The sequence below is a fragment of the Callorhinus ursinus genome, unplaced genomic scaffold (genome assembly GCF_003265705.2).
Source record: "Callorhinus ursinus isolate GAN/ISIS: 27379988/994484 unplaced genomic scaffold, GSC_fseal_2.0 scaffold2, whole genome shotgun sequence".
NCBI classification, from domain to species: domain Eukaryota; kingdom Metazoa; phylum Chordata; class Mammalia; order Carnivora; family Otariidae; genus Callorhinus; species Callorhinus ursinus.
In genome coordinates, this window is record NW_027397064.1 from 30,719,737 (window position 1) to 30,746,176 (window position 26,440).

General features: G+C 37.9%; 1 protein-coding gene across 3 annotated transcripts in view; it reads right to left on the reverse strand.

The window, feature by feature from the left end:
• The window catches only part of CYP20A1 (cytochrome P450 family 20 subfamily A member 1), a 75,584-nt gene that overhangs the window by 32,988 nt on the left and 16,156 nt on the right, over positions 1-26,440 (reverse strand). For all 3 annotated transcript variants that reach the window (XM_025893006.2, XM_073879847.1, XM_073879846.1), the window contains 2 exons: positions 8,705-8,872; positions 2,595-2,673 (listed from right to left, as the gene is read on the reverse strand). In XM_025893006.2, the coding sequence (XP_025748791.1) occupies positions 2,595-2,673; positions 8,705-8,872 (247 nt within the window). The remainder of the gene's footprint in view (positions 1-2,594; positions 2,674-8,704; positions 8,873-26,440) is intronic.

Here is a 26,440-nt window from a genome sequence, read left to right on the forward strand (position 1 = left end):
TCAACATCTCCCCAGCACCAAAAACATACCAGAATATTATAGATATTCACTAGTTATAGAATTGCATGAATTCTTAATCAATACATTAGTGATTAAAATGAAAAATTATTAACACTGTGATGTAATGGTTCCCAATTTTGCCACAGATCAGAATCACCTAGGAAGCTTTTTTAAAAAAATTGTAAAGCAGGGGCACCTGGATGGCTCTGCCAGTTAAGCATCTGACTCTTGATTTCAGCTTGGGTCATGATCTGAGGGTCGTGAGATCCAGCCCCACACTGGGCTCCACACTGGGCATGGAGTCTGCTTAAGATTCTCTTTCTCTCCTTCTGTCCCCCGCCCCACTTTCGCTCTCAAAAAAAAAAAAAATCATAAAGTATGAGTCACACCTCATTCAAATTAAATCCAAATGTTTAGGAATGGAAGCCTGATGTCAATATTTATTATTTTTTTATAGTTTAATTTTTTTTTAGTAATCTCTACACCCAGCATGGTACTGGAACTCATGACCATGAGATCAAGAGTCACATGCTCTTCTGACTGCACTAGCCAGGCACCCCCATACTTCTTAAAAGATTCAATGTGTAGCAAAGCCTGGTAACTATTGCTGTACATTCTCATCCCTACAAGTACATCAGGATAATTTGCACAGATTTCACAGAAATATCTGATGCCCAGGGCACCTCTCTCTTAGACTCTGAATAAACTGGTTTATGGTGGGGCCTGATCTTCAGTTTTTTTTGTTTTAAGTTCTGAAGGTGACTTTAATGTACAGACCAGGTTAAGAATGACTCACGTAAACAAAGGATGCACTGATCCAGCCATGGCTTCCTACTCACATAAATACCAAAAAGAGAATCATTTTCAATAAAAATTTGATTTACACCAATGTTACAACCCAAGAAACGTATCATGTTAGATAATCTACTCTTATTTAGAATCACAGGGCATAAATTATTAATTTTCATTTTGGATTAATTGAACCAATATTTGTGAAATACATTTTTTATTAAGGGGAATTAGTCCTAATGCATCCATCAAGATAATCACAATGTCAATAAAAACCAGAGTGCATTGGCTTTTTTGGACTTGTGTTGGACATCAAGGGAATCACTAGAATCGTAAGCCCCATGAGGGCAGGGAATTTTGTCTCCCTCACACAAAATAAAATAGTGTCTAGCACATACAGACCACAAACATTTATTTAAAGAATGAAGGATGACAGTAATGGAAGCAACACTATTACATATGGAAAATAATCCACTGTTCCAACACAGCCCATGTATTTTAATTTACCCTACTTCCAAAAAAGGAATCGAAGCAGCTCAAAATATAAGTATTAAAGCACTATAATCATTAAGTTACTGATAGAAGATACACAACCAAAAAAAAAAGAAGAAGAATTCTGTGGAGCTATCAAACTAAAACTGCTATTTTTCTGTGTAGATATAAAGTTGTAACCAATGCCCCCAAATTTTGAAAATATATGTTGTTGTTGTTTTTAAAGATTTTATTTATTTGTTTGACAGAGAAAGACACAGTGAGAGAGGGAACACAAGAAGGGGGAGTGGGAGAGGGAGAAGCAGGCTTCCCGCTGAACAGGGAGCCTGATGCAGGCCTTGATCCCAGGACCCGGGGATCATGACCTGAGCCGAAGGCAGACGCTTAATAGCTGAGCCACCCAGGCGCCCCTGAAAATGTTTTCAAATATTTTATTTATTCATTTGAGAGAGAGACAGAGACAGAAAGAGCACAGAGAGACAGAGGGAGAGGGAGAAGCAGGCTCCCCGCTGAGCTGGTAGGCTGATGTGGGGCTCCATCCCAGGACCCTGGGATCATGACCTGAGCCGAAGGCAGACACTTAACCGACTGAGCCACCCAGGCACCCGGGAATATTTTTACTCAATGTTATAATAGCAAGAATTTTTATGTTCCTACATTTTTTACAAATATCTATACAATATTTAAGCTGGTATGATTTAGCAATTCCTATATTGTTGGACATTTAGATTGCTTCTGATTTTCTATTTATAGAAACAGCACTACAAAAAAATATTCATGATTTTTTTCTTCTCTTAGATAATTTTATCCTTTATTTATGACTTTTTTTTAAAGCATTCTTTTTTTAAAAATTATTTATTTGAGGAGCGAGAGAGATAGAGAGAACACAAGAGAGCACAAATGGTGGAGAGGGAGAAGCAGGCTGCCCATTGAGCAGGGAGCCCGATGTGGGGCTTGATCCCAGGACTCTGGGATCATGACCTGAGCTAAAAGCAGCCACTCAACGGACTGAGCCACCCAGGCACCCCCATTATTTATGACTCTTAATATGTATTATCAAATTGCTTTCCCAGGATTGCACCCTTACATTTTCCTGTAGGCTATACCAGCCTCATTCTATAGTGAGTATTAGAGTTTCATTTATTGATTTACTGCTTTTTCCTCTCTTTTAAGAAAAACCTCTAATATAGGAAATGTAGGAGAAAAACATAAAGATAGAAAATATACACGACCTATAATCTCATGATTCAGAGATGACCATATTAAAATTGGGGCACATATCCTTACTATAATTTAAGAGTAGCAAAACTTACCATCTTCATATTGTTTTTTCCGAGTTGTACTTTTATCAAGCGATCCATCTAAAAAGCCTTTGCCAATCTCAGACCAAACCTGAAAATAGGAAAACATACTTGTTATCTAGTAAAGTAGATTTTCTAAGTAATACCAAGCAATCTAAGCCAGTAATTGGGAAATTCCTATCTTACCAACAGATCTGATAATTAAGTTCTCCCTTTTAAGTGGGCTGCATAATGATTTACTCCATAGTCTCAGAGGATAGAGTGCAAATATATTTTAATAATTTCAGTCAGGGCACTTTAAAACTAATTATAACTAGAAAGTCACAAGTTTCTTTTCTTTAAAAGATGTAGGAATGGGGAAGAAAAGGATGTGGCAGTAGCGTCAATTTTCAATTTTTTACTATAACAGCACCAGTGGATGAATAAAATTCATAGGGAAATCCAAATTTTTACTTCACCTGTGACACTGATAAGCACTGGCTGAGAGCCAGAAAAAAGGTTAAAAATTAGTCTAGGGTTTAGAGATAGTAAACAATAAAACAGGCACCAGTTGTTTCAAAACTGGATAATTAGCCCCTGAAAAAAACTTTAGCTTATTTAAAAGCTGTGAAAGAACGTAGGGAAAGAATATAACACTCATTAATCAATGCTAAATATTTGAATAATTATTAATAGTAAGAGTCCTTAACTCTTACCTTACAACGATATACCTTACACACTTTTTAATGTGAAAAATTAAACTATTAAAAGTACTGTGAAAATGTATAGTAAATGTTTATATATATCCCTAAAGCAGGAAAGGAGTTTTTTTTTTTTAAGATTTTATTTATTTATTTGAGAGAATGAGTGAGTGCGCATGAGCAGGGGGGAGGGGCAAAGGGAGAGGGAGAAGCAGACCATCCCACTGAGCAGGGAGTCCAATGTGGGGCTCAATCCCAGGGCCCCAAGCTCATTACCTGTGCAAACGCTTAACTGACTGAGCCACCCAGGAGCCCCGGGAAAGGACTTTCTAAGCATGACAGAGCAGAGGGCATAAATTAATGATGAGAAAGCTGCATTCATTTAGCAACTCCATTCCAATGACAAAAAGTTGAACAGACTGAAAAATCAACTCTTCTTGGACCCTAAGACAGGAGAGGACCCAGGGTTTAAAGAAACTAGGGAAAACAGGAAGATAGGACAGGGCCCAAGATTAAAGAGACAGGTGAAATCAGGGAGTTCTCTCTTACCGAAGCAGAGACCCACAGGCAGAAACCACCTCAGGACCCAGTCCTGGGGTAGGAAAACCTGAACTGTAATTAACAAACAGCTGGAGGTTCAGTATATACAACACTGAGAATTAAAAACTCCAGGGAGACCCAATCATAGTCCCAACCCCCGCCCCCCAAAAATATTGTGAGATTTACCTTTAAGAGCTCAACCAGGTTCCCACAGTAAATAATGAAGAAACTCCCCCTTGGGATTCTAGCAGGGAAGCTTGAAAAAAACTTCCTTGAAAAAGGAACTAATCTGAAATAAACCAGAGCACTCTGTTCTTAACAAGGCCTGCCCTCAGAGCCTAAGGGGCTGGGGTTTTGTCCGAGCAGAACTGCCTAGGAGAAGGGAAATATCCAACTCCAGTCAGAGCCAGCATTTCAGGTGGAAGAAGGAAGAAGGAAGCCATCCTGTCCCACCCAAATGGGGAGGGGGAAAAAGAACTGAGAAACGCTTATGAAGTTTACGATCCAGAGGCACAGGCTCACTAAAAGACTGACACATAATCATAGGACTGTGGGATGCTTCCCCTTTCCTCACACCTCACCATCACATTACTAAAGGCCTATTTACACCAGTTTGTTTTACCCGGTTTGTCCAGGGATCAATAAAAAAATTACAAGGGATACCAAAAGGTAAAAGATACAATTTGAAGAAACAGAGCAAGCGTTAGAACAATATATGGAGGGGACATTGGAATTATCAGATGAAGAACTAATTAATTAATTTAGAGCATGCGAGCAGGGGCAGGGGGGGAGGTGGGGGGAGGGGGAAGGGGGAAAGAGAACCTCAAGCAGACTCCACGCCCAGCACGGAGCCTGACGTGGGGCTTGCTCTCACAACCCAAGACCATGACCTGAGCCAATACCAAGAGTCAGATGCCCGACTGACGAAGCCACCCAGGTGCCCCCAGGAATTTAAAACAACTCTGCTTAATATGCTGCTAAGGGTCTAAAGGATCCTTAGGTAAAGGATAGAGTACACAGCATGCAAGAACAGACAGGCAATGTAGGCAGAGAGATGGAAATCCTAACCACCAGAAAGAAATGCTAGAGATAAAAAACACTGTAGCAGAAATGAAGAATGCCTTTCATAGGCTTATTACTACACTGGTCACAGCTTAGTAAAGAACCTCTGAGCCAGAGGATACATCAATAGAATCCTCAAAAACCGTTTCTTACAAAATTAAACATACTCTTACCAGCAATCACACCTCTTGGTATTTACCCAAAGGAGCTGGAAACTTATGTCCACAGAAAAACCTGCACACAGCTGTTCACTGAAGCTTTGTTCATAACTGCCAAAACTGGGAAGCAACCAAGATGTCCTTTAGTAGATGAATGGATGAGCTGTGGTACATCCAGACAATGCAACACTATTCAGTGCTAAAAGAAATGAGCTATCAAGCCATGAAAAGACATGGATGAAGCTTAAATGTAAGTGAAAAATAAGCCAATCTGAGAAGTTTACATACTAGAATGATTCCAACTATATGACATTCTAGAAAAGGCAAAACTAAGGATACAATAAAAAGGTCAGTGTTTGGGCGCCTGGGTGGCTCAGTCGTTAACAGTCTGCCTTCAGCTCAGGTCATGATCTCAGGGTCCTGGGATCAAGCCCCACATCAAGCTCCCTGCTCGGTGGGAAGCCTGCTTCTTCCTCTCCCACTCCCCCTCTTGTGTTCCTGCTCTCGCTATCTCTCTCTCTGTCAAATAAATAAATAAAATCTTTAAAAAAAAAAATCTTTAAAAAAAGGTCAGTGCTTGCCAGAAAGAGGAGGCAGGAGATGAATAGACAGAGGATTTTTAGGGCAGTAACAATCCTTTGTATGACATTATAATGATAGATATATGTCATTATACATTTGTCCAAACCCACTGAATGTACAATACCAACTGTGAACCCTTGGGGTAATTATGATATGTCAATACAGGTTCATCCTTAGAAAAAAATGCACAATTTTGGTAAGTGATGTCAATAATGGTGAAGGCTATGCATGTGTGGAAGCACGGGGTATATGAAAGGGGTATATGAAATCTCTGTATCTTCCTCCTTCCTTTTTTTTTTGAGGGAAAGGGAAAAAGAGAATTCTAAGCAGGCTCCACACTCAGCATGGAGGCCAATATGGGGCTCAATCTCACAACCGTGACGTGAGCCGAAATCAAGAGCTGGATGCTTAACCAACTGAGCCACCCAGGCGCCCCTTTCCTCTCAGTTTTATTATAAACCCAAAACTGCTTTAAAAAATAAAGCCTTTCTTTTTTTAAAATCCTATAAATGAAAACAGATAAAAATAAAGAGCTCTTAGGGCATCTGGCTGGCTTAGTTAGTAGAGCATGCAACTCTTGATCTCGGGGTCATGAGTTCAAGCCCCACGCTGGGTGTATAGTTTACTTTAAAAAATAAAGATAAAATTAAAAAAAAATAAGGAGCTCTTTCTGATTAGTAAAAAACACATCAACAGAAATATGGCAAAGAACATAAGAAAGTATCCCACAAAACACAAATTGAAACACAGATGTTTGATAAAAATATTAAATGATGTTTAACCTTGTAAACAATAAAAAATAAAAATTATAATCATGAAATACAATTTTTGACTTATTATATAGGCAAATATTTAAAGGACCAATAACTCTAAATGTCAGGGAATGAGCACACTAATGTTGGTGGGAAAATAACTGGGACAAGTTTTTGGAGCACATTTCAGAAACACAGTATACAACTATATGTGATGAGTACGTTTTTCAGTTTGACGCCTGTGAAATCAGTATACGTCCTGCAAGTGATGGCATCTCAACTGCTGTCAACCAAGCAGCAGTCATATGCAGTTGTCATTGCCTCTGCATGCATAAATTGATTATTATTCCTGGCGGCATGATAGGACAACAGCAACACTGTGGTGCTTCAGACATTAAAACATCATTTGAGGGGGGTGAGGGGATGGGTTAGCCTGGTGATGGATATTAAAGAGGGCACATTCTGCGTGGAGCACTGGGTGTTATGCACAAACAATGAATCATGGAACACTACATCAAAAACTAATGATGTAGGGCGCCTGGGTGGCTCAGTTGGTTAAGCGACTGCCTTCGGCTCAGGTCATGCTCCTGGAGTCCCGGGATCAAGTCCCACATTGGGCTCCCTGCTCAGCAGGGAGTCTGCTTCTCCCTCTGACCCTCTTCCCTCTCGTGCTCTCTGTCTCTCATTCTCTCTCTCTCAAATAAATAAATAAAATCTTTAAAAAAAAAAAAACAAAAAACTAATGATGTAATGTATGGTGATTAACATAACAATAAAAAATTATTTTAAAAAAACCCATCATTTGAAGAAGGAACTTAAGTCATGTTTATGGTCTGGAAACTTCCCTTTGACAACTTCTAGTATTGTTAAGAGAATACCAGATTCCAAAAATACATAATTTGAATCTACTCAAACCCAAATTGAGAGACACTGCACAAAATAACCGGCCTTTGTTTTTTAAAAAATGTCAAGGTCAAAAAACAAAGAAAAACTGAGGAACTCTTCCACATTAAAGAGGTCTGACCACTGAAAGTGAAGAAATCTGAATATGGGCTGTGGATAACAGTATCGTTTGAATGTTCAATTTCCCAAGTTTGAAAACTGTGTTGTCACTATTTAAGAGAATACCCTTGTTGGGGCGCCTGGGTGGCTCAGTCAGTTAAGCGTCTGCCTTCGGCTCAGGTCATGCATGGTCCCAGGGTCCTGGGATCGAGTCCCACATCGGGCTCTCTGCTCAGTGGGGAACCTGCTTCTCCCTCTGCCTGCCGCTCCCCGTGCTTTGTGCTTTCTCTCTCTGACAAATAAATGAAATCTTTTAAAAAAGTGCTATCTTGTCAACATGCAAAAAAAAAATCAGACAATAACTGAGTCAAAAGTTGATTCCTCATTAAAATATGAAGACATTTTAGGAATTCCTTAACCAATTTATTTTGCCTGGGTACACAGACTAGTCTAGGAAGTGAATGCCACTCTGGCGTCCCAAGATAGCATTTTTTAAAAAAGACATCCAGTATTATTTCCAGAATGACCTATTCTGTATGTTTTTATGCTGGTATTTTCTTTCTCCTCATTTTAGAGTGATTTTTCCACCTTTATTTTTACACTCCTGAATATGTTGATAAGAAACATGTATTTTGTAATCATCAGACATATGTAATTAAACCATTTTAATGGGGAAAAGTATATTAAACAATAAGAGAGTGTTAAGCCACAGTTTCTAGTGATTTTTGTTCTAAACACATTATCTTGATTATTTAACGAAAATGTTTTTGTAGATTTGAATAAAATAAGAAATAATTTCTGAGAGACCCAAAATGCAGCAAAACGACCCAAGTATTATTTGAACCAAATAAATTAACATTGGGATTAAGTAAATTAATACTGAAACTAATAAAAATAGAGAATAAAATAAATTCCATATGTGAATCTAGAAAAAAAAGTAAATCAATTTTAGACTGAATTAGCCTTTCTTCAAATCATATTCGTTTCATTAACATCTTAATGTTCCACTGGCTTTAATTTCTTTCTATATGGGACATAGCCTAGTTCTATTAAAGTTTTTCTCTTTATTCTAGAATTCAGTATTATTTTATAACATACTTGATAAGTATTAAAAGGAAATTTCTTTAGGAAATTTAGATGCTTTTTAAATTTCAAAAGTTCCTTAAAAAAAGTAATTCTTACATTTTTTAGAAATACAAGTATCTTTGCTTGCACTGCTATTTTAGCCCAAAACAAGAAAATTCTCCACTACAAGATCCTAAACCTTCTTCTTGAGAGGTAAAGTCTACATTATTAAACTATCCAATTTGATGAAAGAATAATTTTAAACTTGTCCCAAGACTTACCGTGCCATGATTCTTCTGGAAGTGAATGACTTCCTGATCATCTTCAAATGTACTACCCATTACCATCTGTGTAACAGACTTCATAGCAAAACCAAGCATATGCTGGCCGAGGGGTACATGCTGGGACTCTGGGTAGGCGAGCCATTTATCTAATAATTCTTCTGAAAGCTGAAAAAGAACAGAAAACCACAACGATTTATTATTTCCTCTTGCTAAATCTTGGAAAAAATCAGCAAGCAGATTAATTTCACAGTTCAACTCTAATCAAAGTAAACATTCAGGTGTTTATTTAATTTGCCTGGCTAACAGTGGCTTCGCGTATAGTTATACCCTCAATGGTTCTGGTTCAAATTCTATCAAAGGGTTGATTTGCAAAACAAAACAACTACCACAATAATAAAAACAAAAAAGATAAATTAAAAGTTCAAGAGCTGGAAAAACCTTAAACCTAATAGAAATTAAGAGACTAAAATCTGTCTCTAATTAAAAATTAAAAAGGTTCTAAATTTTAAATATATATAATAAATAAATAATAAATAAAAGTAAATAATAAATAAATAAAGATTCATCACGGTGCCTGTGATACGGTAATCAATAAACATGAGTGTGTAAAACCTTACACATGCTTCAATGACAGAAACCTCTCAGTCTCTGTCATTCCTTCATTCAACAAATATTTATTAAATTCCTTATGGAATAAAAACAATGGGTAGTAAAGAGATCAAAAGCTTTGGAGTCAGAAAACCCTTGGTTTTCCTTCTAGCTCTGTCACTCAGAAGCAATGTGACTTTGGGCAATTTGCCTGACTCTTCCAAGGTTCAGGTGTCTCAACAGGTAAAAGCAAATGACATCTACCTTGTGTGGCTGGGCTGATAGGGATAATTATACCCATGTCACATATGGAGGAAAGGTTTTGTGAGGTAATATACTTAAATTTAAGTTCCTTTCCCATATCAAATCCATGGAAGTTTTGTCACAGTATAAAGGATTAAAATTGTTATGATTCAGAAAATAAATGTTCAAAATGAAAAAGAATCTCACCACATAGGTTTATACCAATTTAAAGTGACATATCTGGAAAATAATACTTTTTTTTTGAGAAAGAGAAGTTTTAATAATTCCATAGTATCAAGATTAATGAGTTGAACCAGTTAATATACTTTATTTTTTATTTTATTTTAAAAATTTTATTTATTCATTTGACAGAGAAAGAGAGAGCACAAGCAGGGGGAGCTACAGGCAGAGGGAGAGGGAGAAGCAGGCTTGCTGCTGAGCAGGGAGCCTGATGCGGGACTTAATCCCAGGACCCTGGGATCATAACCTGAGCTGAAGGCAGACACTTAACGACTGAGCCACCCAAGCACCACTGAACCAGTTAATATACTTTAAGGAAACTCTTTGAGATGGGTGAAGTATGAAGAAAACAGGAAGATAATGATTAAAACAGAACATAATTACATAATTTAAAAATTACTTTCATGTTACGAACAAAATAATCCCAGATACTTTAAATACTTAGAATTCTATAGTTATTACTGAAGTTCACATAACTTTATACTAAAAGGTGAAAAAAGATTTTGGAAACAAACCATTAAAGGGAGGCTATTTCTTGGCAAAATTAGAAGAGCCAATTTAAGTTTGACTATAGATAACCATGTAAGTTCCAAATGTGTAAGGTAAATATTGGCAGTAAACAAGCTTTCTTGTAGAAAAAATAAAACATATTAATAGATATAAAACAAACCCATAAGATTTCTTTGTCACACATCAAAGTTCTTTTGCTTCAGAAAACACTATTTTCCTTAATAAACATGGGATTTTATCTCAAAACTCTAGGAAAAGTATGTAACTTGCAACCATCTCAGATTCGAGCACAGAACTGGGAAACCCAACTGAGTGTTAAGTGTTCACCCACTAAGATACTAAAGTGCCAGACCTTACCTTCTTCATCACTCAGTCTATTTATTCCTGAATATCTAATCCTTTTTAAGTAAGTTGTCAGGCCAAACACCATGTGACAAAGCTACACACTCATAATTTATGATCTTAGTGTTGAGCCATTTTTTTGAATTTATTCCAAGTATCACATGTCAATGCCAAGCCTTTACCTTGATCCTTACATTTAAAGGAGAATTTACTTTGGTATAAAGTGTGCATTCCATTGATTTATTTGTTCACTTAATTTTCAAAATGCTTACATTGTTGTCTCACACTTAAGTACATGTCTTTTTTCCACAGATTTGAAATGCCATTCATCATACACAGATTCCCATTAAGAACTTGGGATTTTTTCTGGACATTATCTATTTTGTTGACTACACATATGCCACTATCACAACTTTGAAAATTTATTGTTATGTTTATGCATCCTATTACATTCTTTTTTGTTTCTTCCAAATTTCTATTTAAATTCTAGTTAATTAACATATGGTGTAATATTGGTTTCAGGAATAGAATTTGGTGATTCATCACTTACATATAACACCCAGTGCTTATCATAACAAGTTCCCTCCTTAATACCTGTCACCTATTTAGCCCATCCCCCACCCACCTCCCTCCGTCAACCCTCAGTTTGTTCTTTATTGCTAAGAGTCTCTTGGGGTGCCTGGGTTGCTCCGTTGGTTAAGCGTCTGACTCTTAAATTCGGCTCAGGTCATAACCTCAGGGTCGTGAGATCAATCCAAGTCAGGCTCCACGCTCAGTGGGAAGTCTGCTTCTCTCCCTCTCCTTCTCCTACTGCCCCTGCCCCCAGCTCATGCTCTCTCTTTTAAAAAGTCTCTTATGCTTTGCCTCTCGCCTCCTTCTCTTTTTCCACCCTTCCCACATGTTCATCTGTTTTGTTTCCTAAATTCCACGAGTGAAATCATATGGTATTTGTCTTTCTCTGATTTATTTCACTTAGAATAATACACTCTAGCTCCAACCATGTTGCTGCAAATGGCAAGATTTCATTTTTTAATGGCTTTGTAATATTCCAGTGTGTGTGTGTGTGTGTGTGTGTGTGTGTGTGTGTGTGTACCACTTTTTTATCCATTCATCAGTTGATGGGCATTTCGGCTCTTTCCATAGTTTGGCTATCATTGATATTGCTGCTATAAGCGTCGGGATGCATGTACCCCTTCAAATCTTTGTTTTTATATCCTTTGGGTAAACACCTAGAAGTTTAATTGCTGGATCGTAGGGTAGTTCTATTTTTAACTTTCTGAGGAACCTCCATATTGTTTTCCAGAATGACTGCACCAGTTTGCATTCCCACCAACAGTGTAAGAGGGTTCCCCTTTCTCCACATCCTCACCAACATGTTTTTTACTGTGTTGTTAATTTTAGCCATTCTGACAGGTATGAGGTGGTATCTCATTGTGGTTTTGATTTGTATTTCTTTTTTTATTTATTTTTTTAAAGATTTTTATTTATTTGACAGAGAGACAGTGAGAGAGGGAACACAAGCAGGGGGAGTGGGAGAAGGAGAAGCAGGCTTCCCACTGAGCAGGAAGCCCGACACAGGGCTCGATCCCAGGACCCCGGGATCATGACCTGAGCCAAAGGCAGACGCTTAACGAATGAGCCACCCAGGCGCCCCTTGATTTGTATTTCCTAATGATGAGTGATGTTGAGAATTTTTTCATGTGTCTGTTAGCCATCTGTATGTCTTCTTTGGAAAAATGTCTATGTCTTCTGCCCACTTCTTAACTGGATTACTTGTTTTTTGGGTGTTGAGTTTGATGAGTTCGTTATTGATTTTGGATACTAACCCATTATCAGGTATGTCATTTGCAAATATTTTCTCCCATTCTATAGGCAGCCTTTTAGTTTTGATGAGTGTTTCCTTCGCTGCACAGAAGCTTTTTATCCTGATGAAGTCCCAATAGTTCATTTCTGCTTTTATTTCCCTTGCCTCCAACGGCATGTCTTATAGGAAGTTGGTACAGCCAAAGTTAAAGAGGTTGTTGCCTGTGTTCTCCTCTAGGATTTTTTTTTTTTTAAGATTTTATTTATTTGACAGAGAGAGAAAGAGAGGGAACACAAGCAGAGGGAGTGGGAGAGGGAGAAGCAGGCTTTCCGCTGAGCAGAGACCTGATGCGGGGCTCAATCCCAGGACCCTGGGACCATGACCTGAGCCGAAGGCAGACGCTTAACGACTGAGCCACCCAGGCGCCCCTCCTCTAGGATTTTGATGGATTCCTGTCTCACAATTAGGTCTCTTATCCATTTTTAGTTTATTTTTGTGTATGGTGTAGGAAAGTGGTCCAGTTTCATTCTTCTGCATGTCGCTGTCCAGTTTTTCCAGCACTATTTATTAAAGAGGCATTCTTTTTCCCATTGGATATTTTTTCCTGCTTTGTCAAAGATTAGTTCATGGGCGCCTGGGTAAATGGAACTGATTCCTTGATTTTTTTCTGCTGCTTCACTATTGGTGTATAGAAATGCAACAGATTTCAGTACATTGATTTTATATCTTGCAACTGCTGAACTCATGTATTAGTTCTAGCAATTTTTTGGTGGAGTTTTTCAGGTTTTCTCCATACAGTATGGAGTCATGTATCATGTCATCTGCAAATAGTGAAAATTTGACTTCTTCCTTACTGATCTGAATGCCTTTTATTTCTTTTTGTTGTCTGACTACTGAGGCTAAGACTTCCAGTACTAAGGTGAACAGTAATGGTGAGACTGGAAATCCCTGTATAGTTCCTGACCATAAAGGAAAAGCTCTCAGTTTTTCCCCACTGAGGATATTTGATGTGGGTCTTTCATATATGGCTTTTATGATGCTGAGGTATGTTCCATCCTTGTTGAGGGTTTTTATCAAGAATAGATGCTGTATTTGTCAAGTTTTTCTGCATCTACTGAAGGGATCATGTGGTTCTTATCCTTTCTTTCATTAATGTGGTGTATCACGTTCATTGATTCGCAAATACTGAACCACCCTAGCAGCCCAGGAATAAATCCCACTTGGTCGTGATGAATAATTCTTCTAATGTACTATTGGATTTTATTTGTTAGTATCTTGTTGAGAATTTTTGCATCCATGTTCATCAGGGATATTGGCCAGCAATTCTGCTTTTTACTGGGGTCTTTGTCTGGTTTTGGAATCAAAATAATGCTGGCCTCAGAATAAGTTTGGAAGTTTTCCTTCCATTTCTATTTTTTGAAAAAGTTTGAGAATAGGGTTTTTTTTTTTAAGATTTTATTTATTTGACAGAGAGAGATACAGTGAGAGAGTGAACACAAGCAGGGGGAGTGGGAGAGGGAGAAGCAGGCTTCCCACCAAGCAGGGAGCCTGATGTGGGACTCGATCCCAGGACCCTGGGACCACGACCTGAGATGAAGGCAGATGCTTAACGACTGAACCACCCCAGGCACCTGAGAAGAATAGGTTTTAACTCTTCTTTAAGTGTCTGGTAGAATTCCTCTGGGAAGCCATCTGGCCCTGGACTTTTGTTTGTTGGGAGATTTTTGATTACTGATTCAATTTCTCTGCTGGTTATGGGTCTACTCAAATTTTTTATTTCTGTTTCAGTTTTGGTAGTTCCAAATTACCCAGGTTTTGGCCTATAATTTTCCATAATATTCTCTTATGATTATTTGTATTTCTATGGTGTTGGTTGTGATCTCTTTCATTCATGATTTTTTATTTGGGTCCTTTCTCTCTCCTTTTTAATAAGTCTGGCTAGGGGGTTATCAATTTTATTAACTCTTTCAAAAAACCAACAGTTTTGTTGATCTGTTCTACTGGTTTTTTGATTTCTGTATCATTGAAATTTTGCTCTAATCTTTATTATTTCCCTTCTTCTGCTGGCTTTAGGCTTTATTTGCTGTTCCTTTTCTAGTTCCTTAAGGTGTAAGGGTAGGCTATATATTTGAGACTTTTCTTGTTTCTTGAGTTAGCTCTGTATTGCAATATACTTCCCTCTTTGGACTGCCTTTGTAGTATCCCAAAGGTTTCAGACTATCCTGTTTTCATTTTCATTTGCTTCCATGTATTTTTGTATTTCTTCTTTAATTTCTAATTAACCCATTCATTCTCCAGTAGGATGTTCTTTAATCTCCATGTATTTGTGGTCTTTCCAAATTTTTTCTTGTGGTTGACTTCAAGTTTCATAGCATTGTGGTCTGAAAATATGCATGGTATGATCTCAATTTTTTTGTACTTCTTGAGGGCTGATTTGTGATCCAGTATGTGCTCTATTCTGGAGAATGTTCCACATGCACTCAAAAAGAATGCATATTCCACTTTAGGATGAAATGTTATGAATATATGTTAAGTCCATGTGGTCCAGTGTATCATTCAAAGCCATTTTTCCTTATTGATTTTCTACTTAGATGATCTGTCCATTGATGTAAGTGGGGTGTTAAAGTCCCCTACTATTATTGTATTATTATCCAGATTGTATTTATTTGACAGAGAGAGAGAGAGAGAACACAAGTAAGAGGAGTGGCAGGCAGAGGGAGAGGGAGAAGCAGGCTTCTCACTGAGCAAGGAGCCCGATGTGGGATCATGACCTGAACTGAAGGCAGACACTTAACTGACTGAGCCATCCAGGAGCCCCTATCAATGAGTTTGTTTGTAATTGATTTATATATTTGGGTGCTCCCAAGTTGGGGACATAAATATTTACAATTGTTAGATCTTCCTGATGGATAGACCCCTTAATTACCATATAATACCCTTCTCTATCTCTTGTTATAGTCTTTGGTTTAAAATCTACTTTGTCTGATATAAATATGGCTACTCTGGCTTTCTTTCAGCATCCAGTAGCATGATAGATGGTTCTCTATCTCCTCACTTTCAATCTGCAGATGTCTTTAGGTCTAAAATGAGTCTCCTGTAGGCAGCATATAGATGAGTCTTTTTTTAAAATCCATTCTGATACCCTATGTCTTTTGATTGGAGCATTAGTCCTTTTACAGAGTGATTACTGAAAGATATGAATTTAGCACCATCATGTTACCCGTAAGGTTGGTGTTTGTGGTGATATTCTCTGTTCATTTCTAGTCTTTGTTGCTTTTAGTCTTTTTCCCCCCAACTCAGAGTCCCCTTTAATATTTCTTGCAGGACTGGTGTAGTGCTTATGAACTCCTTTAGTTTTTTTTTTCCTCTGGGAAACTCTCTCTCCTTCTCTTCTGAATGATAGCCTTGCTGGAGAAAATAGTCTTGGCTGCATATTTTTCCCATTCATCATGTTGAATATATCATGTCACTTTTATCTGGCCTGCCAAGTTTCTGTGGACAGATCTGCTGTGAACCTGATCTGTCTTCCCTTAGAGGTTAAGGACTTTTTTTTCCCTTCCTGCTTTCAGGATTCTTTCCTTTGTCTGTGTATTTTATGAATTTGACTATGGTATGTCTTGGCGATGGCTGGCTTTTGTTGAATTTAATGGGAGTTCTCTGTGCTTCTTGGATTTCAACATCTGTTTCCTTCCTCAGATTAGGGAAGATTTCAGCTATAATTTCCCCCAAATAAACCTTCTGCTTCTTCTTTCTCCTGGGACTCCTATGATACGAATGTTATTACACTTTAAGGAGTTGCTGAGTTCCCTAAGTCTACATTCGTGATCCAATACCTTTCTTCCCCTCTTTTTTTCAGCTTTGTTATTTTCCATAATTTTATCTTCCATATCACTAATTTGTTCCTCTGCTTCATCCATCCTTGTTGTCACTACGTTCAGTCAGTTTTGCATCCTGGTTATAGCATTTTCTATTTCGGCCTGACTAGTTTTTAATTCTTTTATCTCTGCAGTAAGGGAGTCTCTAGTGTATTCTTAGCACTGCTAAGCCCACCAGGCGTGCCCCTGGTAATGATGGCACAGGCCTCTGAATGTCAGACTCTGTGCTTCACTGTTTATAAAACTTGCAGTATTCAGCCCCTTTCTCTTTCCCAGTCAATGGTTTTGAGGAAAGAGTTTCTCTTGTGCAATTCCCTGCATGTGCTTTCACTTTCTCTCTGTCCTTTCTCTCTTGTTCCTCTCTCCATGATCAGGGCTCCCTCCACTTTGCAGCACCTGCAGCTCCTCCCTCCTTCAAACCAACTCTCCACAGTTCCTACCTTACATGATATGGTGGTTTTTTTCTACGTCCAGTTGTGCAGTTTTGCTGTCTCAGTCCTCAGATCAATTTCTTGGGTGTTCAAAATGATTTGGTATTTATCTAACTATGTTTGAGGGACAAGGCAAGCCTAGGGTCCCCTTACTCCTCTGCCATCTTAAGTCCTCCTACTATTCTCTTTCAAAATGTTCCAGAAGAGAGACTGACTTCCAGAATGGTAGAGTGAGGGCCTTAGTGATATTGCTCTCCCTCTAAAATAATGCACACAGGTGAACCTGGGTGGCTCAGTTGGTTAGGTGACTGCCTTCAGCTCAGGTCATGATCCTGGAGTGCCGGGATCGAGTCCCATATCAGGCTTCCTGCTCCGCAGGGAGTCTGCTTCTCCCTCTAACCCTCCCCTCTCTCATGCTCTCTCTCTCTCTCAAATAAATAAAAATCTTTAAAAAAAATACATAAAATAAAATAATGCAAACACATGCAAACCAACGAAACATGTTGTAGCATGTTGGCAGTTAACCAAAACCCAGTGCCCACTGAGAAGTATCTATTCAACAGCAATTGAACCTCGGTAAAACAGTGGAGTCTGTGATGTTTTAACTCAAGGTTATTTCCAGCTCTCTTCTCTCCCCAGCTCAGTAGTAGCATGGTGGCCAAAAGCCAATAGCATTGCAGAAACCTGACATCTTTCGAGTGTTATTAAAAGCTTCATCACCACTGGTCACCAAAACGGTCACTGAAAATGGAGTAGAGAATCCCAAGACTCTCTCCTTCCCCAAAAGCAAGTAATGAGCTGGCTAAAGTTGTCAGCATCAGCTTCCCACAAACTCTATAATGCAGTAAAAAACTTACAACAGCCAGGGGAAAGCTTGGTGAAGAAAGAAGCTGCTACTTTGTGGCAAGTAAGCACTGTGGCATTTTAAACAACCTGCCTACCATCCCCAAATCCCAGACAGGCAGCAGCTGTGAGAATAGCAGTCCATATTCCTGGTGCAGAGTGCTAGGAAGAAATAAAGACATTATTCTCCAAGAACTGTAGTTATGAGTCTCAACCTGCCTGGCAGCTGCCTTCAAGGACTGCTACAAAGGCCTCCCTTTGTTTTGCACAACCCAACATTCCCAGAGTGTTCCCAAGACACGTTCTTGGGTGGCTTCTGCCAAAAATGTTTAAAGGCACAGGTATTGACCACAGCAGCTGGGGCAAGAAACAACACTTGGAACAAGCAATAAACAGGCCAAGAAGCCTGGAAAGGAAGAGATTAGGGTAAGAAATAAATGTGGTAATCTTCTGAAAGTTTCTCCATATACCAGGGAATTAAGAAAGCCACAGACATACCAAAGAGCAGGACACATGCTCAGAGAAGGCCTGAGAAGAATAAACTTTCACATATGACAGGTCTGTTGGCGCCAAAGAAGTAGGAAGTAAAAGCTAAGGTGAATGTGTAAAAGGCCCAGATAAGTGTTAAAGGAAGGCCCAAAGGCAAAGCCAATCTACAAATAATAGAAGAGTATTTTTTCTTTTTACTTTTCTTTTGTCAAGTGTTTAAGGTAAATCTGTCAAAACACCAGCTGACCATTAATCTAACAAAATATGCTTCAGTGTCCACACACAAGAATACAGACCTTACAAAAACAGTTCAGAAAAGACATTTAAGCAAGCAGCAATATCCCACAACAAATAGCAAGAACAAACTCTGAGGACAATAAAGAATCTGATTTCAAGAGTTGCCATCCACAGCTGTGCCCCCTCCAACAGTCTGAATCTCAGTCCTGAGGACATGGGATCTTACTTGAGCCCTCTCAGCCCTAGAACTGATGACTGACTGCTCCTTATACCTGCTATTCCTTTATTCTTTAGAGTTCTCTTTACTTCTGACTAGCCAATCTCTCACTCTTCAATCCCATTATACTTAATTCTTTATATATATACACACATATATATATTTAAAGATTTTATTTATTTATTTCTGAGAGAGAGAGCGAGCACAAGCAGGGGGAGTGGTAGGTAGAGGGAGAAGCAAGCAGAGGGAGAAGCAGACTCCCTGCTGAGCAGGGATCCTGATGTGGGACTTGATCCCAGGACCCCAGGATCATGACCTGAACTGAAGGCAGATGTTTAACCAACTGAGCCAGCCAGGCGTCCCAATAATTATATTAAACTTTCCCTATTTAAGTAATTATGTGCTTTCTCTCCCCTGACTGGACCCATAATGATAAAGACCTTTAGAAACACTAACCAAGTTTTTCTTGGGGAAGGTACTCCAGAGCCTAAAGACATTAAAAATATAACAATGTTTGGCAATAAAACAAGAAAAGAAAAGGTATTAGAATTGGAAAAGAAATAAAAACTGTCCATTAATCTCAGATACTAGGATAAACCATTAGAGTTAAGAAGGAAATCTAGCAAGGTTAATGACTACCAGGTCAATATGTAAAAATCAATTGTATATATCTGCAAAAAACAAAAAATGAAATTTAAAAACATTACCATTTATGATAGCATCAAAACCCCACTAAATATCTAGGAGTAAATTTAATTAAAGATGTACAAGACCTTTACACTGAAAAGTTAAAAAAAAATATATTATTAAGAAAAACTAAAGACCAAAATAAGTGGAAGGGACACTTACAAGTTTCCATTATACATGAAGATAACTTTACATAAATCGAGTGACGTACACAATCACCTGGTTTATGATAAAGGTAACATTACAGCACAATAGAAGAAGGATGATTCTCAGAACAAGTCTCAAACAAAACTTAAATGAATATCTTCATAACATTAGAATAAATAAAGATACCTTACATAGGACACAAATGCAGTAACCATAAAGGCAAAACAATAATAAGTTGAACTACACTAAAATTAGTATCTGTTCATCAAAACACAAGTTTAAGAGCATATAAAGCCAAGCCACAGAGGAAGATAATTAATATAGCCAATGAAGTTCTCAAATTTGGAAATTTTAAAAACCTCTTAAAAATAAAAAAAAAAATAGAGAAAACCCCAAAGAAAAACAGGCAAAAGACTTGAAATAATGCTACATCAAAGTGAATACCCAACAAATGAAAAGATTGTTCATTTTTATTAGCCATCAGGAAAATACAAATTAAAATCACAGTGAGAAACCTTTATACATCTATCACTGTACATAGATGTATGTACATCTGCATCAGTGAAGATGCAGAAAAAGTGGAACTCTTACACACTGCTGTTAGACTGTAAATGGTAAAACCACTCTGAAAACCTATCTGGAGGCATCTTTTTTTTTTTTAAAGATTTATTTACTTATTTTAGAGAGTGAGCAAGCACACACGTGCATGGGTGTTGGGGGGACAGAGGGAGAGGGAGAGAGAGAATCCCAAACAGACTCCCTGCTGAACATACAGCCTAACGTGGGGCTCAATCCCACAACTCATGATATCACAACCACAGCAGAAACCAAGAGTCAGATGCTCAACCAAATGAGCCACTCAGGCACCCCAGAAGCATCTTCTAATGTATGAATTCATTTAATCCTTAATACTATGAGACAAGAAACCATTTTTTTTTAAAGATTTTATTTATTCATGAGAGACAGAGAGAGAGAGAGAAGCAGGTTCCCAAGGAACAGGGAGCCCGATGTGGGACTTGATCCCAGGACCCTGGGATCATGACCTGAGCTGAAGGCAGACGCTTAACCGACTGAGCCACCCAGGCATCCGACAAGTAATCATTATTATCCTCATTTTACAAATGAGGAAATGTGTCAGAAAAAAAATAAGATGCCCAAGGCTACACAACAAAAATCACAGAATTCCTATTCTATCCAGGCTGTCTGATGAAGAGCCCGAGCTGTCAACCACTATGCCTCTATGTATGTAAAAAAGGTAAGAAAATATATCCATAGAGTAACCAACTATGTTCTTGTTAGGTAAGAGGGAAACTAAAACCACAAGACTGGTGAAATTCAAAAACAGAAAGTGTGGGGTACTTTCTGTGGTTCAGTGGGTTAAGTGTTGGACTCCTGCTTTTGGCTCAGGTCATGATCTCAGGGTGGTGAGAGTGAGCCCAGCATTGGGCTCTGCACTCAGTGGGGAGTCTGCTTAAGATTCTGTCTCTCCCTGTCCCTCCCCAAAGGTGCACACTCTCTCTCTCAAATAAATAAATCTTTAAAAAAAAAATAGAGGAATGCCTGGGTGGCTCAGTTGGTTAAGCATCTGACTTTAGCTCGGTCATGATCTTGGGGTCCTGGGACTAAGCCCAGAGTTGGGCTCCATGCTCAGTGGGGAGTCTGCTTGTCCCCTCTCCCTCTACCCCTTCCCCTGCTCATGCTCTTTCTCTCTCAAATAAATTTTTTTTTTTAGATTTTTTTATTTTTTGACAGAGAGAAAGACAGTGAGAGAGGGAACACAAGCAGGGGGAGTGGGAGAGGGAGAAGCAGGCTTCCTCCTGAGCAGGGAGCCCGATGTGGGACTCGATCCCAGGACCCTGGGATCATGACCTGAGCTGAAGGCAGATGCTTAACAACTGAGCCACCCAGGTGCCCTAAATAAATAAAATCTTAAATAAAAGAAGGTTTTCTGAGATTAAGGGTCAGAATGTGGGCCAAGAGTACCTTTAGTAGTAAGAGAAATACAAAGTGGTAAAAAGTTTGCTGTCAGAAACTCAAGAGTTTGAGACTGGTTCCAACATCTAACAAAAGGAATGCTTTTATGTAGTATCACTTTAAATTTTATTAACTATTTATATAAACTATTATATAGTAATTAGTTAATAATTCACTTTAACTAATAATTAGCTAAATAATTGGCTTGTAGATGTATCACTCCATTCTCTGCCTTCATGTTTAGGAGGTCTGTGTGTGTGTGTTTGTGTGTGTGTGTCCGTCCTCTTTTTGTAAGGACACAGTTATATTGGACTGAGGCCCACCCTAATGAATTCATTTTAACTTGATCATCTGTAAATACACCATTGCCCAAGAAGGTCACATTCACATGTACTGGGGTTAAGACTGTAAGTCACTTTATATAAACTATTAACTAATTATTTAGTTAAAGGCCCAGTACTTGATAACCACTAGACATTAACCTTCTTGAGGGCAGCTCTTTATACTGGTAATCTTAGCACCTAGCAGTATCTGGCAAATCTTAGGTGCTCAATAAATATTTAGTGAATATAACCAACTCTCTTTTTCAAAATGACTGTCCTGTCTCTACTACAAAGAATAAGTTATGTTTCTGACAGAGAGTAAGAACTCTCTCAAAAGTTATTAGATACTGGGGCGCTTGGGTGGCTCAGTCAGTTAAGCCTCTGCCTTCAGCTCGGGTCACAATCCCAGAGTCCTGGGATCGAGTCCCACATTGGGCTCCCTGCTCAGCAGGGAGTCTGCTTCTCCCCCTGCCCCTCACCCCACTCGTTTTCTCACTCTCTCTCTCAAATGAATAAACTAAAAAATCTTTAAAAAAAGTTACCAGATACTTCTTTAAACATTCAATTGTCTTACTAGTAATGTATGTCATGACCATATATGTAAAGTCATTGAACATCAGATCTTTCACTTTATAAAATTTGGCTTTTTACAACGAACAGTTTTGATTTTTCAAAAAGAAAAAAGAATCTGATGAAAAATATTGAACAATGCAGTAACACCAGCAGGAAACGTAATTCTCCCCAAATCAATTACTGCATATTAACAGCTTCCAGAAGAATCAAAGAAACCAAACATATAGTCCTAAAAAGTCCATGAATAAAAGGCTTTGTTCTTAGAGAAAATTCAACAAACTGAGTTTTGGTTTTAATTATTCAATGGATTACTAAGCATTCCTAATGAAAATTCAAATATTCAGACTATCACTGACAGGTGAGTAGTTCATAGTTTTTTTGAATTGTACAGTAATACAGGTCAATGGAAAAGAAAATCAAATAATATAAATGAAAATATAGAAATTAATTTAAATCACCCTAAATTCAACCCAGATGAAGATAACTACTTACATTTTTGTATATAGCTTTTCATTAGTTTTTCTATACGTACATATATCCATCTATATGTGTGCATATATGTGTGTATATAGATCTACTTTGGAAAATGTAATGATACTATACAAACTGTTTAGTATGCTGGTTTTTTCACTTGCCATTATGTTATGGGTTGAAATTTATCCCCCAAAACGGTCTTATAGTCTTAACCTCCAGTACATGTGACTGTGACCTTTTTGGGCAATGGGTCTTTACAGATGATCAAGTTAAAATGAATCCATTAGGGTGGGCCTTAGTCCAGTATGACTGTGTCCTTACAAAAAGGGGACGGACACACACACACAAACACACACACACAGACCTCCTTCTAAACATGAAGGCAGAGAATGGAACAAGCCAAGGAACACCAAAGACTGCCAGCAAACCAAAGAAGAGGCATGGAACAGATTTTCCCTCACAGCCCTCAGAAGGAACCAACCCTGCTGACACCTTGATCTTGGATTTCTAGCCTCCAGAACTGTGAGACAATAAATTCCTCTTGTTTAAGCCACCAAGTTTGGGATACTTAGTTATGACAGCCCCAGCAAACTAATAAAACATCTTAAAATCATCCCCCTATATTACTAATTAATAAATAAATGTCTCTGCCATCTTTTTAATGTCTTTATTCCAATGCATTTTATGGATTCACTATCATTTAAATAATCCTCTACTACTGGACATTTAAGTATTTTCCAATTTCTGCTAATAAATAATGCTTCAGTAGACACCTTTGTACATACATGTATTTCCAACTGGCTTCCCTTAGATATGAAATTGCTGAGTTAAATAGTAGTCATTTTTTAAGCTTTTGATATATATTGCCACGCTGCCCTGCAGAAAGCACTTATCAATTTATAGTCTTATCAGCAATATCAAAGTGCCCATTTCCCGTACCTCTGATAGCACCAGCTATTGTCATTTAAAAAAACTTCTGTCAGCCTAACATGTAAAAAATATCTCAACATTGCTTTAATTGGATTATTCTGTTAATTATTGGTAAGGTTTAGACAAGCTTCAAATATTTAAAGGCCATTTACATGTTTTCTTCAATGAACTGCATGTTCACTTCTTTAGCCATTTTTCTTCTGGAGCTTATATTTCTTAATAGTGTATAAAAGCTTTTATACACAGCTGGTTTTTAAATGAAATCCAGGGTGTACCTTTCCTCAGTTTTGAGTGATAGGTAGTCAGTTTTCTGGTGAGGCTTCTTATATGAGACATTACACATTGAAGAAAAAAACAGCTAGAGATGGTATTTCTGAACACCAAATTTGGGACCCAAATGGTATCCTCAAACCTATTAGGACAACGTGTTACTTATCAGAAATTTGAATTGTGACTATCTCCCCACAGTATCAGATCACTGCTGATTATATAACTAACAGATTAAGTGCTGGTAAAGTCTTTTTTCTTTTTTCCTTTCTCTTTCAGCCACAAAAATTTTGTTATGAATACTGTCCCTTGTATCACATTACTGTATAGTGATTTGCCCATGGCTTCATCTACTTGTTTGCACTGTCCTCTGTTAAAACAATGCAAATATTCAAAAGACTTATGCAGGATTTTTCTCTAGGCACATATCTAGTACATTCGCTAGAGGATTATGTGAATCTCTTCTAATTTGTGAATCTTGACCAGTTTATAGTTGGTGAAAATTCTAACTACCTGTTGATGAGCTTCATTTGATAGTTTAGTGTTACATACTGACTTATTACTGCTGATGATAATGTCTAATTCTGTGATAAATCCTTTCATTCCTAATAGACTGCTTTTTTTAGACAATCCCTTCCAATTTTTTCATGTGTGGCAGATGTGCATTTACATGTACGACAGAATTACCCAGTGGCTGAATGACAAGAATGTGTCTATGCTAGACTATTCTTTCACCAACTATATTTATATGATACATAAGCTGTAAAGACTATGATATATATATCTTTGATATACAAACTGTAAAGACCTGAAAAATGTATACTATCAATCTTATCATGTGTCATGGATAAGGATACAATATAATTTAGACTTCTTCAGAATGTTCATATTAAAATACCAAGCCAATTTCAACTAACATAAAATTAATTATATTACAGAAAAATAACGCTTGAGATAAAAGTGCACCTGGAGGCAGACTTACAATTCAACAGATAAGATTTTAGAGTTTATATCAGCTGTTCAGAAAGAATACAAACTTTCTCTTTGAAAAAAATCTTTAGGTAATTTTTTTTAAAAGATTTTATTTATTTATTTGACAGAGAGAGACACAGCAAGAGAGGGAACACAAGCAGAGGGAGGGGCAGAGGGAGAAGCAGGTTTCCAGCTGAGCAGGGAGCCGGATGCAGGGCTTGATCCCAGGACCCTGGGATCATGACCTGAGCCAAAGGCAGACGCTTAATGACTGAGCCACCCAGGTGCCCCTAGGTAATTATTGTGAACTTATCAGAACTTCTGAGAAGCAAATGATTTTCAATTCCCACCTTACACTAGGGTATTATTGTGACCACAAGCTTAAAAAAGATTTTGAAAAAAGAAAGGAAAAAAACTAGCTAAGCAAAACTACATACCAGGGTAGCAGAACTGAGCTAGAGAAACAATGTGCCAGACTGGGATGGTATCCTGGTCCTACTCTTTACTAGCTATATGACCCTGGACTAGTTAATTTAACCACCTGTTAAAAGGGGCAAATAACAATACCTACTCACAAATTGTTGTGAGGCTTAAATGAGTCCATACAAGCTATTAAACCAACAAACTCAGTAATTTTCACTATTAACTATTACTAAGCTGTCAATTAAGAGGATTATGGACAATAGTCCTAAATCCTAAAATCCAGAAATACTTGTTAAATCAGAATTTTTCCCAGAAGTAACAGGAGAATATGGGGTTTCAGTATAGAGAAGAGAGAAGTTACACTCACAGAGTTAAAGTGGAGGTTTACACACAGCCCTGGAGCAGAGATGGCCAGGACAGGAAGGAGCGAGAAGTCTTAGGATAAGTTTTGAGAGGATTAGAGAAGAATCAGAACACAGAACTCAGATCTGAACAAAAAAACAAAAAAAGGCAAAAAGTTTATTATGTCAATATGAAGGGTACAACTTATTTTGGGGTGGTAACTCTGGTAACAACACTATTCTCTCAAAGAAAACTCTCGGTAGGGAGGAGGAAGGTGCTCTGAGAGCAGCACTACTCAATCATGTTCTTCCTGATTCAACATTTAGCTGGTATTTCTGACTAATGCCTAAGCTAAGTAACTGGCTTGTACTATGGAGTTGACAATATAAACCTGAAACACATTTCTTACATTTGGACCCAATCTATGAACTAAAACTTAAAAATATGATGGCAAGAAACGTGAAAATTGGGAAATAATTTTCTATCTTGATTTGCCTTTAACTGGGCAGGAGGAGAAAAATCTGGAATACAGAGCAACAACACAAAAGAGTGAAAACTTCGGAAATAGAGCCTATGATAAAAGATTAAAAAGTGAGACTTACTTAGTTTGATGCGGAGAAGAAAGAATAATTAAGGCTCTTAACAGTAAATTTTACTAAAAAGAAAAAGGTTATTTCTATCAATGAAAGCAAAAGAGAAATGGGCAAAACTCCTTGGAGATACACAATTAAATACAAAAAGATGCTGTTTACTGACAAATGTTAGGTGTTTAAACAGAACAGAAAGGAAGATTCTGACTGGT